This window comes from Geotrypetes seraphini, chromosome 9, assembly GCF_902459505.1.
Source record: "Geotrypetes seraphini chromosome 9, aGeoSer1.1, whole genome shotgun sequence".
NCBI lineage: Eukaryota > Metazoa > Chordata > Amphibia > Gymnophiona > Dermophiidae > Geotrypetes > Geotrypetes seraphini.
The window spans coordinates 126,899,941-126,916,290 of NC_047092.1; the positions used below are offsets into that span (position 1 = coordinate 126,899,941).

General features: G+C 40.3%; 1 protein-coding gene across 4 annotated transcripts in view; it reads right to left on the reverse strand.

Moving 5' to 3' along the window:
- Nucleotides 1-1,130: 1,130 nt before the first annotated feature.
- Nucleotides 1,131-16,350, reverse strand: part of AMMECR1L (AMMECR1 like) — a 137,835-nt gene continuing 122,615 nt past the window's right edge. For 3 of the 4 annotated variants that reach the window (XM_033958370.1, XM_033958368.1, XM_033958371.1), the window contains one exon: nucleotides 11,694-16,008. In XM_033958370.1, the coding sequence (XP_033814261.1) occupies nucleotides 15,897-16,008 (112 nt within the window). In that variant the 3' untranslated portion in view covers nucleotides 11,694-15,896. Of the gene's footprint in view, nucleotides 1,477-10,346; nucleotides 10,390-11,693; nucleotides 16,009-16,350 lie in introns of those variants that run through there. The other variant, XM_033958372.1, reaches the window with a different exon arrangement.

Genomic DNA, 16,350 nt, shown 5'->3' on the forward strand with positions numbered 1-16,350 from the left:
GTGAAGAAACATTTTGCCATCTCTATGATATGTCCAAAATCCACTCTTAAAGGGGCCGCACATAAATTGCAGCTAGCAAGGTTGAGAACAGCCAAAGGTGGACAGATATAAACAGCTAATCCTTAAACTAGGCATTAACATTTATGCAAGGTTAGGATTACCATATTTTGCTGTTGCAAAATCCCGGACGCATGGCCACGCCCTGTTCTGCCCCCAGTCCTGCCTATTCCATCCCCAGAAAGCCTTGTCTCTTTATTCCTGACTTCGAGGTTGCGACCGCTCATGCGGCCGTGTGTGACCATTATCCACGCATGCTCAGAGGCCCTCCAGACGTGGCCAGAGCTATCCAAAACCTGAACAAATTGCTGGGTTTTGGAAAGTCTGTCCATGCACCTGGACAGTCTTCTAAAAAGACAGTGCTTGCTTTTTTTGTCAGTGTCAGGGCAGGCTGGGCCTCTTTTTTTATCTTCTTTCCTGGGCAGCTGCCTGCTGTGTGCATATGCATCTCTGTAATGATGCACAGCAGCCATTTATTTCTCAGGCTCCTGCCAAAGACAAAACAACATTTAAAAAGCTGCCAAGACCCCTGGAAAAGAGGACATGTCTGAGGAAAACCAGGATATAATGGCAACCCTACTCTGGGGAGAGGCCAGTGCTAAGTTTGGGAGGGACGGATGTGCTTTCCCTTGTACCTCTTTAATTTTTCCTGCTCAAGCAGCATTATAAACTTCATGCCTGCATTGGTGTCGCCTCTCTCTGATGTCACTTCCGGGCCCCTTGCCTAGGAAGTGAAATCAGAGGGATATACAACACGACATGGGCAGCATGTTTGTGCTGTTGCTCTCGCCTGGAAAATTAAAAAGGTACAAGGGAAGGATGGCAGGAAGGAATGGGGGAGGGGCATCTCTTACCCTCGCTACGTCACTGGTAAAATATAAGCCCATGCATTGTATGCGTTCTGATACACATACGTTATATATTCCACGTGTGCTTTGTGCTACAACAGACAACATTATGGATGGAACTTTTTATCCCCACTTTCTGCAGGAAGGCTGAGGAGGGACAATGAGGAGAGAGATACAGCAGTCAGATGCCTCTAGTACATGTGTATCATGTGTGAGTGGCCTTGCAAGAGATGTCAGACCAAAAGGTAGTAAATGATTATTGATTAAGCAGGATAGCAATCTTAGATCGATATGAGTTGATATTAATCCATCAACAGCTCAGTCCCATGCAGTGCCTCAGCTGGTGAAGCTGCTGTCCTGCAGTTCCTTGGCACAGGAACCTTCCAACATGTGACTGGATGTAGCAGTGGTGTGGGCCAGTCTTCTGTGTTTAGAAATTTGAGCCAAGTACTGCAAGCCCAGAAAAAGTGCCAAGCATTACATCAGCTTCCCAGAGGGGGGGAAATGAGGTTAAATAGGACTTTTTCTGGATTTCTGGCATGCCTAATGTGGTACAAACAAAACAAAATCCCTGAAAAAAAAACCAAAAATCAAAAACACATAGTGGATTCAGATCAACTAAATCCATCAAAGAATCCACCCTCAGCACTACAAATTCACAATTATTCATACATTCAGTCGTTCAATAATTTACCAATGAACTGTATAAATTAATCATATAATCAAATAAATTCACATAAATTCATACATACATAGAATACTTTAATAATATCACTATAATCATCAATAATCCACATATACATCCAAATAACCAAAGCTTAAAAAAGCAAAGGAAACCAATCGTTCATACTGTTAACATGTTCACGCCAGTCACTTATCTTGAATGGAACCAAACTGCAGCTTGAATCCAGCTAGTTCATCTTCCAAAGTGTAGTTCACCAAGAGATCAGGAACAGATCGGAGTCCTTAGCTTTAGTTCATATGTTCATGTGCAAAATTATCCCAAAGTTACCACAATAGATAAAATGCAAGTGCATAAATCCAATGAAGTAATCCAAAAAACTTTCAACTCCCTCCTCAACTCGTGTTTCGATATTGGTCTTTATCAAGAGGAAGAGTAATGCTGGGAAAAATAATAAAGCACTAAAACATATCGACTGCAATACACATCACTTAAAAAATCAACTTACTCAAACAAACAATATAAACATAAATACAAGCAATCATACCAGGCGAGAAGTAGAAGCTGACTTAACCAGGAGCCACTAGCAAGGCTGCCGCCCAGGTGTAATGACAACAGAGAGAGTGGCACATTAAATAAAAAAATACGTGATGACGAAAGCCACAGCTAAAAATCATTCAAAAAATCCAATTGAAAACAATCAGTTACTAACTAAAAAAGATATGTATATTTGTAATGCAACACCAGCCACTCAATCTCTCTATTGAGACCATTTGGAATTACAGTGCGCCAAGAAAAAGTCAAACATTGCTCCTGGTAAGTTAACAGCCGAGAAATGCCCCCCCCCCCTCCCCCAGTGTTAGCAGCAAACTGTTTAAAGACACAGAAACGCAAATCAGATAAAGAGTGGTTAAATTGAACCCAATGGTCCACCAACGGGGTTTCACTTTTCTGGGTTCTAATACAGCTGAGATGTTCAGCAATACGAAATTTGATAGCTCTCTTTGTCTGCCCGATATAAAGCTTATTATAGGGACAAAAAATACCATACACTACTTGAGAGGAACAACAATTGTTTTTTGTTGTAATTTAAACTGTATATGCACATTAGGAATTAATACACTCTCAGTGATCATAGAATATTGACAATACCTGCACCTTCCACAAGGAGTATGACCCATCTCACCATCATCAATCTAATAATAAGAATGATATTTCAAACATTCGCCCGAATTTTTACTGCGCTTGAACGCAAACCTAGGCTTGCTACCAAACACTGAATGAAAACTTAACAAATGCCAATGTTGGCCAATGATGTTCTGTACATGGAACGACAAGGGAGAAAAGGGAAGCACACAAGTGATACTTTGATCAAGCTTCTCTCTAGGAGACTTAGGAAGAAACAGCCATTGTCGTTCAGCATAAGTAGCACGTTTGGCCGCCCGTCTTATCACACGAGCAGGATATCCCCGTTGTTTGAATCTCTGGGACATCTGATGAATTTGATTTCTAAAGTCCATATCGGAAGAGCACAGATGTTTAAGTCTCAGCATCTGTCCCATAGGTATAGTATTGCGCAATGCTATCAGGTGATAGCTCCGATAATGAAGCAACAAATTAGTGTCCGTAGACTTTCGAAAAATAGAGGTATCAAAATGTCCATCACAGTAACATAACTGTATATCCAAGAAGCTAATCATTGTAGGATGACAAGTCATTGTAAACTGTATATTATGATTACATTGGTTAAGGTGTGTTACAAATCTTTCTAATTCAACCTGAGGTCCCGACCAGATGATGAAAATATCATCAATATACCTCTTCCAATCCAACACATACGATAAGAAAAATGTGGACGAATAAACAAACATTTCTTCAAAAGCAGCCATGAAAAGGCACGTGATGGAAGGAGACACAGTGGCCCCCATCGCAACACCCTTCTTTTGAATGTAAAACGCCTCATTAAATTTAAAATAATTTTTATTGATAACAAAATCAGCCATGGATAGTACCAAATCTAAACGATTACCAGTATCATCAGACTTGGATAACACTTGTCTGAGAATACATATAGCATCCGATTGAGGAATGCTCGTGTATAAGGATGTGATATCCATGGTGACCAAAAGAATAGAATCCTCTTATCCAATGGTATTACATTTACCACCCTAGATAACTGGGTGATAAAATCTATGGAATCACGAACATAAGAGGAAATTTTACAGACAAAAAAAGGTCGAAGAAAAAAGTCAATAAATTGGGATAATGGTTCAAACAATGATTTCCTACATGACACAATAGGACGACCAGGGGGATTAATCAGAGACTTGTGAATTTTTGGAAGAAAATAGATAATGGGTATATTTAGGATATTGACAATACAATATTTAAACTCCTTAGATGATAACAGTCCTTCATTATGGGCTTGAAATAAAATAGTGTATATTTCTTTTTGAAAATTACCTGTAGGATCACCATTCAAATGGCAATAAATATTGGTGTCAAATAATTGGTGAGATGCTTCAATCTGGTACATAGAGGAGTCAAGAATCACTACACCACCCCCCTTATCAGCTTTAGTGATAACTATAGTAGCATCTTGAGCCAACGATCTGACCACACTATTCTGAGCACAAGTAAGGTTATAAGGTAACTTCATCTTCCTAGATTGAAGCTGTTCAACATCTCTAAGAATCAATTTCTCAAACACAGAAATAAACTACATAAGAGAAGTTTGATCAAAGATCACTTGTGTGCTTCCCTTTTCTCCCTTGTGGAATTTGGTTCTCTCTCAGTGTTCATTAGATTTGATGCTTTTAACGATTGATCATTTGAACTATTATTTCTGATATAGACGCTGAGTTAGTGTCACGTCTTGAGCAGCTTGAAACCTCTGATGACAATGCTGAATTTGATACACAGTATTGTGATCATATGAAACGAATGGAGTTATATCAGCAAGATATTCGAAAACAAAAGATTACTAAATTTAAGCGAGATGAAGCTGATTATACCCGTGGGTATACATATCCTTGGATGGATAAGGGGAGAAAGTCTAGGTGGAATCATCCCAATTCTAAAAAACAGATTATGTTCATTAATACGTCTAGTGATTCTTCCACTGATAGTTCCAGCAATATGTCAGGGGCTGGGACATCTCATCATAAAGTTGTAGATGTCAATTTACCTTCCTCTTTTTTACGTTTACCCCCACCTGTGGGGTTGGTAGTCAATCAGTCTGCAACATCCAACAAGATCAAGACTCGCAAAACAGCGAAGAGCTAGGTATCTCTGTGTTCAATTTGTCTTCTCGACATCTTTCGTCTACTGAGATGTCTGTTCTTCAACTGGGTATGTCATTTGTTCCTTTTATGCCCACTAATGCTTATGACATGTTCGCTTATCTTCATCGGTTCTTTGAAATCTTAGATTGAAGCTGTTCTTTGGTTGGGATGAATCTCCCAACACGAATCCTTCATTCACTGACAGTCATCGGATACCTTCCACTTAGATGCCCCCTAGAGAGAAGCTTGATCAAAGGATCACTTGTGTGCTTCTCTTTGCTCCCTTGTCGTCCCATGTACAGAACATCATTGGCCAACATTGGCATTTGTTAAGTTTTCATTCGTTGTTTGGTAGCAAGCCTAGGTTTGCGTTCAAGCGCAGTAAAAATTGGGGTGAATGTTTGAAATATCATTCTTATTATTCGATTGATGATGGTGAGATGGGTCATACTCCTTGTGGAAGGTGACTGTTGTAGTGACTGGCGTGAACATGTTAACAGTATGAATGATTGGTTTCCTTTGCTTTTTTAAGCTTTGGTTATTTGGATATATATGTGGATTATTGATTATAGTGATATTATTAAAGTACTCTATGTATGTATGAATTTATGTGAATTTATTTGATTATATGATTAATTTATACAGTTCATTGGTAAATTATTGAACGACTGAAAGTGTGAATTTGTAGTGCTGAGGGTGGATTCATTTGATGGATGCCTAATGTGGTACCATTGACTGCACCCATGTCCTATTTACTCCCCATAAAATGAAGAGATAACGTACTGCAACCACAAGATGAGATACTCCTTGAATGTCTAAGTGGTCTAACCTGAGGATCCTTGATGTTGTGTCCAAGTTCCCCTGGAGATGCCATGATTCGTATATCCTTGCCAACTCTGCCCTTGGTCAAAATTTGCAGAGGGAAAATTTGACCAAGGATTGCTACTGGGTAAGTGTGATTGATATCAAGTACCACATGGTTTGGAGGGCAATGGGGGGGGGGGGTGGGAAGGGAAGGGGTCAATTGCATAGCGATCCCATTTTGAAATTTAATGAGGGGAGGTTAGTTAGGGGATGGTTAGACACATTTATAATTTCTACCTCAAAAGGATGTTTTTTCTCTAACGAGACATGTCTTCTTATAGGGGACTAGCTGATCACCCGGCATTGCCTGGATATAAATTCCCTTGGATTTTGGTTTACATTCACTTGAGGAACATTCACTTGAGAATTAACATCACACAAATTTTCAGTTTCTGTTTAGGCTTCACACCACAGCTGCACTTCCTTATATACCATTGACTGTGACATCATTCCCGAAGCTTCACACAATTGGTCCATCTATATCAGGGGTGTCCAACCTTTTGGCTTCCCTGGGCCGCACTGGCCAAAAAAAATGTGTCTAGGGCCGCACATACACGCAAACGCTGCAGCAAGACAAGAGGAGGGAGCCGGCAAGACGGTAAACACATGTTTACCACCCCAAGTGGTGGAACTACCCATTGAAAAATCATTTAAGTGGAGAAAAAGTCTCAACTTAATTTCATATGCAGACGGCAATCCTTTGAGTTTTTCAGCCGTTCTTAATCTGTATCATGGGCAAAAAACTCCACTACTTCTCAAAATGTAATCTTTCAAAATGGGGACATATTTCACCACTGTGCACAGGGAACAGGAAAAAGAACCTTAAGGAAGGTTTGACTTATCTTCACAGCTGATGTTAAGGGCCAGGATCGCGATCCAAAAACGCAACGATCTTCCCACAATCACATTTTCGGCACTGAACAGAAGATAAGGAACCGGTGTCCAAGTCCAACAAGGCTCTTGTTTCACCAACACTGTTATTATTAGTATTATTCTAGAGAGACTTTTAAATACCTACGTGACATAAATGCACGAGTCGAGTCTCTTTTATTTGAAAGGAAGCTCTGGAATGAGAAGCCATAGGATTAAGTTAAGAGGTGATAGGCTCAGGAGTAATCTAAGGAAATACTTTTTTTTTACAGAAAGGGTGGTAGATTCATGGAAGAATCTCCCAGTAGAGGTGGTGGAGACAGAGACTGATTTAAAGAAAGCCTGGGATAGGCATATGGGATCTCTTGGAGAGAGTAAGAGATAGTGGTTGCAGTGGATGGGCAGACTGGATGGGCCATTTGGTCTTTATCTGCCATCATGTTTCTAAGTAGCCCTCAGGAAAGTGTTGGACATTGTGATTGTGTGCTGTATGCTACACTGAGGGGCATTTTCAATATGACATCTAAGTCCAACTTTGGAGGTTTTGACAAAAATTGGATGGAGAAAATGTCAATTTTTAAACTCATGAGACATCTATTTTTCGGAAATGGCCCAGCTAGCTGGTTTTTTCCTGCCAGACATCTTTTTTGTTGTTGCCATTACTGAAAAAAAAACATACAAATTAAAAATGTCCAAAACAAGTCATTTACATGTGGGAGGGGCCAGCATTTTAATGGACTGGCACATAGATATGCCAGCCGAGCAGTGGGGCATCCTAAGGAGGCACTGCTGTGAACTTCACATTGATTGCCAGGTACACCTCTCACCATAATCCCTGTACATTATATGGTGAGCCCCCCCCCCTCAAACCTACTGTACCCACCTGTTTACCACCCCAATAGCCCTTATGTCTGCAGGTATCACCTGTATGGCAGTATAATAGGGTTTTGGTGGGCTCTGTTTCTATCACAAGTGTACTAGCCAGGGTGGCATATGGGCCTAGGCCCCTTTCTCTAGTCCACTGCACTGCCCACCATGCTACTCCAGAGACCTGCTTGCAGCTCTACTAGTACTGGCCATAGTATCTGCGACTGTCAGGCAGATATTTAGGGCTGGGAGTCGGTCAGTCACTACTGGGGAACATGGGCCATATTTTCATCCATCCAGTTGTCATCTGGTCAGTTTAGATACCTTTTTGGCCTTATTAATTTTAAAACAGATCTAGCCCAAAATGTCCAAATTGTACCCTGTAGGTTTTGTAAAATGTTTGATTACACAGGCCAACAACAAAAAAACCTTGGAGCCTTGGGTTTTTTGATCTGTTCCTGGGGTTATTTGGAACGCTGATTCAGAAAATTGGATTGGATAGACCGCATCAGCTCTAGTTTCTTAGATATGGTTGAATTTATTAATACATCTGCTGTCTATATTTTGCACTGTTCAGGAAGAAATTCATTTGTTTCTATTTCTCTGGTGTTGTACTGCATGCACTAGATTTAGATTTTAGCAAAGCCTTTGACAGTGTTCTGCAAAGATGTCTAATAAATAAACTGAGTGCCCTCGGGATGGGCCCCAAAGTGACAGACTGAGTTAGGAAGTGGTTGAATGGAAGATGACAAGAAGGTAGTGGTCAATGGAGATCGCTCTGAGGAACATGAGAACGTAAGAAGAGCCATACTGGATTATACCAATGGTCCATCTAACCCAGAATCCTTCTACTAAGTATCTTAATAAAAAATTTGGCCGTGACTTAGCCTGTGTTTTAGATTTCGGTCTCTTATGTGATTTTGACACCCCTGCCCTAAGAGATCCCATGTGCCTATCCCATGCTTTCTTGAATTTAGACATAGTCTCTGTCTCCACCACCTCTTCCGAAAGACTGTTCCACACATCTACCACTTCTGAAAAATGTTATCTCCTTAGATTACTCCTGAGCCTATCACCACTTAACTTCATCCTATGTCCTCTCATTCCAGAGCTTCGGTTCAAATGAGACTCGACTCATGCACATTTATGCCACGTAGGTATTTAAACATCTGTCTCCCCTCTTCTGCCTTTCCTCCAAATATATACATATTGAGATCTTTAAGTCTGTCCCCATATGCGTTATGAAGACCATGCACCATTTTAGTAGCCTTCCTCTGGACCGACTCCATCCTTTTTATATCTTTTTGAAGGTGTGGTCTCTAGAATTGTGTATAATATTCTAAATAAGGTCTCACCAGTCTTATACAGGAGCATGAATACTTTCTTTTTCCTAGCATCCTTCTATCTTTCGCCTTTTCAACCTGTTTGGCCACCTTAAGATCATCACATAGTCCCTACTTATGCCAAGTCCTGCTCTTCTGTCGTGCACATAAGTTTTTCACCCCCTGAACTTTACCATTCCCTTGGGTTTTTGCAACCCAAATGCATGACCTTGATTTCTTGTACTTATATCAGGAAAACTCCAGTTAAATATAAATCTTCAAACCTTCATAAGGCAATACTTTGATACTCGATCCTCAGAGGGTTAATCTCCCGTTGGTTCCAGTGGACAGAGCCCACCGAACCCGATCTTCATAGGATCTCATTGGATCAAAATATAACTTTTTTTTATTTATTTTTCTTTTATATCAATTATAAATAGTGAATGTAAAACTTTTACTTAGCTTTTATAGTTTGTTTTAAAGGGGGAGCGCCTCCACCAACATGTCCATGTTTCACACGCTTTCCTCAGGGTCGAGGCTCCCTTATTATATCTGTAAAACATTTAAATATCATATCAAGTATTTACCCAGAACCATTTTTAATAATGAATAATAAATTTCCATATGGCTAATCAGGCACCCTATCTTTTATAAAAAAGCACTGAATATAAAGGAACAAAAATGGATCTACATGTTAAATGCTTTATCACCTAGTGGATTAAACGAGGAAATCGATTGAATGTCCTTAGTTTGAATCTGTTATTACTGTTTTCTCAACACATTATAGCTCTTTGTAAATTTCTCCGGTGAAATGCATGATGGGTCCCTTGGGGGTTGGTAGACTCAAGGGTTTTAAAAAAACGGATCTGACGACAGACGCTCTAAACTAGAATGACACCATATCGAACGGAGCGATTCTTGCAGAACAAAATAGTAAGTTGAAACCTAATAATATAAGATAGGGTGCCTGATTAGCCATATGGAAGTTTATTATTCATTATTAAAAATGGTTCTGGGTAAATACTTGATATGATATTTAAATGTTTTACAGATATAATAAGGGAGCCTCGACCCTGAGGAAAGCGTGTGAAACATGGACATGTTGGTGGAGGCGCTCCCCCTTTAAAACAAACTATAAAAGCTAAGTAAAAGTTTTACATTCACTATTTATAATTGAAATAATTGATATAAAAGAAAAAAAAGTTATATTTTGATCCAATGAGATCCTATGAAGATCGGGTTCGGTGGGCTCTGTCCACTGGAACCAACGGGAGATTAACCCTCTGAGGATCGAGTATCAAAGTATTGCCTTATGAAGGTTTGAAGATTTATATTTAACTGGAGTTTTCCTGATATAAGTACATGTACTGATTCCAGTTACAAGTATAGCCATCAGAGGATTCTTCTGACCTTGATTTCTTAGCATTAAATTTTAGCAGCCACATTTCAGATCATTCTTCAAGCTTTGCCAGGTCTTTCATGTTATTCACACCATCCTGGGTGTTTACTCTATTGCAGATTTTGGTATCATCCACAAAGAGGCAATTCTTACCTGACAGTCCTTCATCAAGTCTTGAGGGAATAGCTCCTATCACCTAGAGAATGGAAAGACAGGAGACAAAATGGGAACAATTACATGATTGTGCCCATTCACTTTGTATAAGACAATCTGCATGGTAACACGTGTGAAGTTTGAGCAATCGAGGCCTGAAAAGAATAAAGAAGATGGTGCATGCAATGCAGGCAATGTGCAAGTAGTGCTGCAGCTGGTATATTCTCCTCTCCCCTTGTGACAGGCAGAGCTCCCAATGGTTGTTGTGTACAGAAGAGGACAGCAAGTTACAGAGTAAGAGTACTTCCATATGAATTTGCATGTTTTTGGAGAGATGTTGGTGATGTTTGCTAGATGATATAGGAGTGCATAAGTAGGCAAGTGTAGCCCTACCAGGCAATCAAGCTTCCTCTAGTAGTCCAGCATCACAGTCTTGAGCCAGCCTTGACTGTGACTACACGTAGGCAACATGACAGGACCTAGGAATATGGCAACATGTTTGTAGTCTATGACCTTAACACCCAGAGAAACTCAGTCATGCCATAGAAGCCCTCATGCTTTAGTCTCTGCTCTTGACTGCATGGAAAGGTGACACAATCCGGCAGCCTTCTGAGCAAAGATCACAGAAAGGACTGTATACAATGGCTGGGATTGTTAATGCCTGTTGTTGAAAGTGCTTGTGGCAAGGAAAGCTGGCACAGTAGTGACCTTCACAGGCATAAGGCATGGATTCTCAGGGGTAGGGCCTTGAGATTGTCTTTCAGCAGCTCACAATTCAGTGACGATGGCCTCATTAGAGGTAGGTTCTCTGGACCAACTCTTCCCTCTGTAAGCTCCACAAAACTCACCCATGCCTGGTAAATCCTGTGGGTCCTATACTTGAGTTTTCTATACTGAGCTATGGGATATGGCTGGGTGTGCTGCTGTCTATTCCGCACTACCAGATGGAGATATGTCCACAACATTGTTGTGTTCCTCTCAGAAAAACTGCCTGCTATAGTGATAGTTGTATGTTTGAATGCAAGAGATATCTACCAATATTTAAAAGGTAATGTGGAAACTGCAGAAAATGCTGTCTTATAGTTAACTGCTTATGCATTATCACATAGCTACACTTCCGACACTAAATATTCACATTATCTAACATTTGGCCACATCCTGCTAATGCACCTGAGGTTTGGTGGCCATGATTTTGCACTTATTGGTTATCTGGTGCTGGCTGAAAATCAGGTTAAAATGGTTATGATGGACATAGCCACTTAAATACTGCTCTTGTCCATTGCTTAACATTTTGAATATACCAACCCATAACAGTTTTATTACAAAGCACAAGATGAACACAGACAATCTCTTGAACCATTATAATTTATTTTCTACAATACTTCATTAGAGAAGAGTCCGAGGTACACTCAATAATATTATCTAGGAGGCAACAAGTGAAGTATGTAGAATTGCTTGTTCGGACATCCAACTCTGCAATGATCAGCTGATGAGGTCATTCATATAATAAAGTTAGTCAACCTGCTGATTACTGAAACCAAGACAGAAACCAACAGCAGCTTCCTCTGATGTGGAAAACAGAACATACCCAATGCCTGCCCAGACCTTGATAACTGCAGATAGTAATCAATTTTGAAGTCTCCCCCACCACAATAACTTTTACATGTTTTGCCACCTGTAGATAATAACAGGTCATATCACTCATCAAGATGATGAGTAGTTTGTTGATTCTTGCCTATGGTCCTTGCAAATGCAGACAGAAAAGCCATTGACAGTAATGAGAAAGGGAAGCAATGTAAACTACTGCAGACCTGCATCTGCACATATCTGGCAATTTCAGATAGTAATGGGTTCTGCATGAATCCCTAACTGTAAAACTTATTTACAAAATCATGTATTTGTAAGAGAATCCCAGAGAAAGAACAGGCGTGAGTGCTGACTGGATACTGTATGGTACACTGCATAAACTCAGTCACATTTCTGCACTGCTTCCTTAACTCACAAAACTTATATAAAAGTTTTGAGCATGGCTCACTTTATTCTAAACTTCTCTGGAAAATGACAACCCCTCCCAAATAAAAGGAGTGATAAGAACGTAAAGAACACGTATAATCAGGGCAAGTCTAGTAAACTTGTCCCTTGAGCTACATGCCATTTATGCTGTCAAAGGCTCCTTTAATTGCGGTTTTTGTGCAAAAGTGCACCAAGCACAATTCTGTAAGTCTAAGTGCTATAGCATACAACTCCAAGGTGGGCATAAATATAGGAGAATAGGCAGACCACTTATGGTACTAGGTAATGCACATAACTTATAGAATACTATCAGTTACATGCATCACTTGGCACAATTGGGTGCAACCATTTATACCTGCCAGATTGTAAAGGGTTCAGAGGCCAGTCAAAACCTAATCTGCAGCTGAAAATCACCGCTCAGTTCTGGCCAAAACTAATGCCAAACCCCCTTGCCACAAGCCTTTGCCCCACCTCCATCCTTCCCTGGCCCACCTTCAAAAAGTCCTGAAGGTATAGTACTCCTTAAGCAACTGGGGACTGCTGCCCATGCCAGTTCCAGTCCCAAAATGGCAACCGCAACCTCCTATAGCAGTTTGACAAGGCTGCTCTGGTCATAATTGTTACAATGCAGCCAGTGGGGACAGGAGCAACTTGGGATGCTCTTGTTCTGAAGAGGCCACTAGAACACAAGAGCTTTTAAAAGGTAGGCAGGCCTATAGAAGCTGCTGTTTGGTTGGATGGATTTTATGTTGGGAGGCTAGCTTAGGGGGACAGGTTTAAGGCAGCAACAGTAGGAGGGGGGCAGGGCTTCAGTTTCCGCTGAAAATGAACATGTGTTTTCAACTAAAACCCAAAATTCAAGTGGCCTTTCTAAAACATCTGCATGTATTCGCACACCAATGTAGGTTGTGCTAGTATTTTATAATGAGTTAGATGCACTTAAGTACAGTTATAGAATTGGCATCAAGAGCACCCTAATGTAGTGCCGAAATCAACACACTAAATTACAGAATTGCCTTTGAAGTGTTGGAAAGACTACATTTTCGCATACAAGAGAACCAGTCCATTTATCCATCCTTCCTCCAACATAGTGGTTCCCAACCCTGTTCTGGAGGACCACCAGCCAATCAGGTTTTCAGGATAGTCCTAATGAATATGCATGGGGCAGATTTGCATGCGTATCACTTCCATTATATGCAGATCTCTCTCATGCATATTCATTAGGGCTATCCCAAAACCTCCAATTGTGTGGTAGCCCTCCCCGACAGAATTGAGAACCACTGCTCCAGCATGATTAGCCTCTTAACAGTTACCCACACATTGCTGCTGGTCACCAACCTATCCCTGCTTCTCTTCTGTGCTATAACTAACCTCTAGCAGCACCTCTTACTGATGTAATTCTAGCACCAGTTACACATTAATATTTTATTCCTAATAGTTTACAATGACAGAATGTCAATGGTGGAGGACGTTTAGGCCTATATCGACTTTTCTGTATCAAGAAATAAATAGACTAAGTTAAAGGACAGAATAGAATCTGAATGGATCAAATGCATTAGCGTGAAGGAAAGAAAATTTAATGGGCTGAGTACATGGCCTGGCAAGTGCACAGATTGAATACCTGGAACCTGTGAAAGAAAACACAAAATGTTAATGCTGCTCGTACTAGAGATCGAGCTTGGATACTGCTTTCTTTATAGCCAAGAGAGAACAGGTGGAATGGGGTGAGACTGTAGCTATCAATAAGACATAAGGTCTCATCACCATTGGCTGAGCTCAGTTTTAAAGAATCAAACAAATCCTGAATAACACTTTTCATATTTGCTTGAGGATACAAGTAGCTGGAATAGCAAAAACTCAAAATATGAATAGATTTATTCTCAACATGAGAGTAGTAACCCATCTTAATTTTTATGTTAAACAAGGGAGTATTAAAAAAAAATAAATCCAGTGCCTATTCCAGAGATAGAGCTATGGCAAAATCTAAGTGGGGATCTCCAACAAACTGTATAACATAACAGCAGTAGAGATAATGGGCTAGTACTTTATAACAACTTCCTGGGACTAGACTTGATCTTTCTTTATGGCTGATAGGATTGTGTAGGTCCTTCCTATTTTAATGGAGTTATTTTTTTAATGTATTTTTATCTGAATGTATACCACTTTGACCTGTATAAGCCAAGCAGTAAAGTAAATTTTTTATAAACAAAATGGGCAACTCGTGCTGGCTTTAACCTACTGGATACTGTAGATACAAGTATTACAAAATTCTATATAAATTCTACTGTGTTGTTTCACACCAACACTGCAGCAAAATGACCTGGAAGATAGAATTACCTCAATCAGACTAGCTTTTTCCATGGCCTCGAATACTGTTCTTATTGAGTGCATAGTGAGGCTAAACTAACATCTCCATCAGCTTAAATTTCTCCAGAGTCTAACAGAGTGAGCCAGAGTGCAAAAAATACAGTCCAGTTAATATCAGTCCTACCAGCATGACTTTCTGAAAGACCTCAGATACCAACCTACTGAGTGCAAAGAATGATCCCAGTATGTTATTACTCACAACTACAATGTTTTCTTCAAGGCCTCATACAATAGCCCCAGAAGAGGGGGAAGGTGAGCAAAGCCACCTGAGTTGAAAAACTATAACAAGGAGGGTATATAAGGAAGAACAGCAATACCTTTCAGAAACAACTGAGCACATCCGATTTCATATATGAAAACCAGTGTCTCACTTGGTGACTGGTATTAGCCTTACCATCTCAAATCTCAGCACCAAAAAGTAAATCAGACGATGAAAGCATTCAACCAACGGGAAGAAGTGCAAGAATAACAAAATCATCAATTTACTCTAGGAGAGAAGGGGTAGGAATTCATTCCATGCAAATCTTTTAGATGACATAATTTCTGTGCTTTCTTCCTGTGGACTGGTCACTGTTGGTCATACCCAATTCTGGGTGCTGCTGAGGTTTAGTCTTGGAATGGTATCAGTCAATGATGTAGGAGGATCATGATCAACTCTCAGTATGCAACAAATACAAGAAAAGTTTTAAAAAAATAAAAAATAAAAAAATTTAAAATAGCCTAAAAATTTTTTAAGGACTCCGTTGCCCAGACTGCCAGAGGGAGTGGCTCCTGCCAGATCTGGGAAATTTTGTATCCCAATATTCCTGTTTCCGCAGTTCCCACATTGTGGAAACAAATGCAGGGACAGAACAATTGGACATGGCATTGACACCGATGATGTTCCCTGTAAGATTCTGGTCTGGGAACTCCCAGTAGCACAAGTCACAAAGCCCCAGTCAAAATAAACCACCACAGGAGAAGACAGAGATAAAACTAGGTCTCTAGTGGTCTCTCTTTCTTGCTCTGCCTACTCCAGGTCAGCTCCAAGGCAGGCTTGGCAACGGAAGCTAGCATCATAAAATGGTGCAGTAATAAAAGTAACTGGACCAGGAAGAGGAGGTATCTGCCCCCATGATGTCATAGCCATTGCTGGGCAGCGGGTGTGGAGACTGTTCATGTAGCCTTGTGTCAGGAGTAATGTGTATACAACGGCGGAGCATGGAGGGTGCCATTTTGAAAACAGTGTTGTCGTGAGGCAATGTACTCCGTATAGCTGATAGTCACCTTCTCACTGCGGTACCTAGGTATTAAAATGACAAAGAAAATCAGAGACAAAGACTATCAGTGATACAATATGGAAAACCATTACATGTATGTTTGCCTTAAGAAAGCAAAGATACTTAATTCTAATAAGGGCTTTCTATAGACAGTAGGATAAATTAGACACACATGTGGTGAGGTCCTTGGTTGGCACGGACATGGCCTAGCTCATCAATGTTAGAAAAATCTAGGTTGTTGAAGAATCAATTTCCCATGAAGGCGAATGGCTCTATATGTCTGATTTGTCCAGCTGTCTACATAGGTAATAATAATAATAACTTTATTCTTGTATACCGCATTACCATGGAAGTTCTATGCGGTT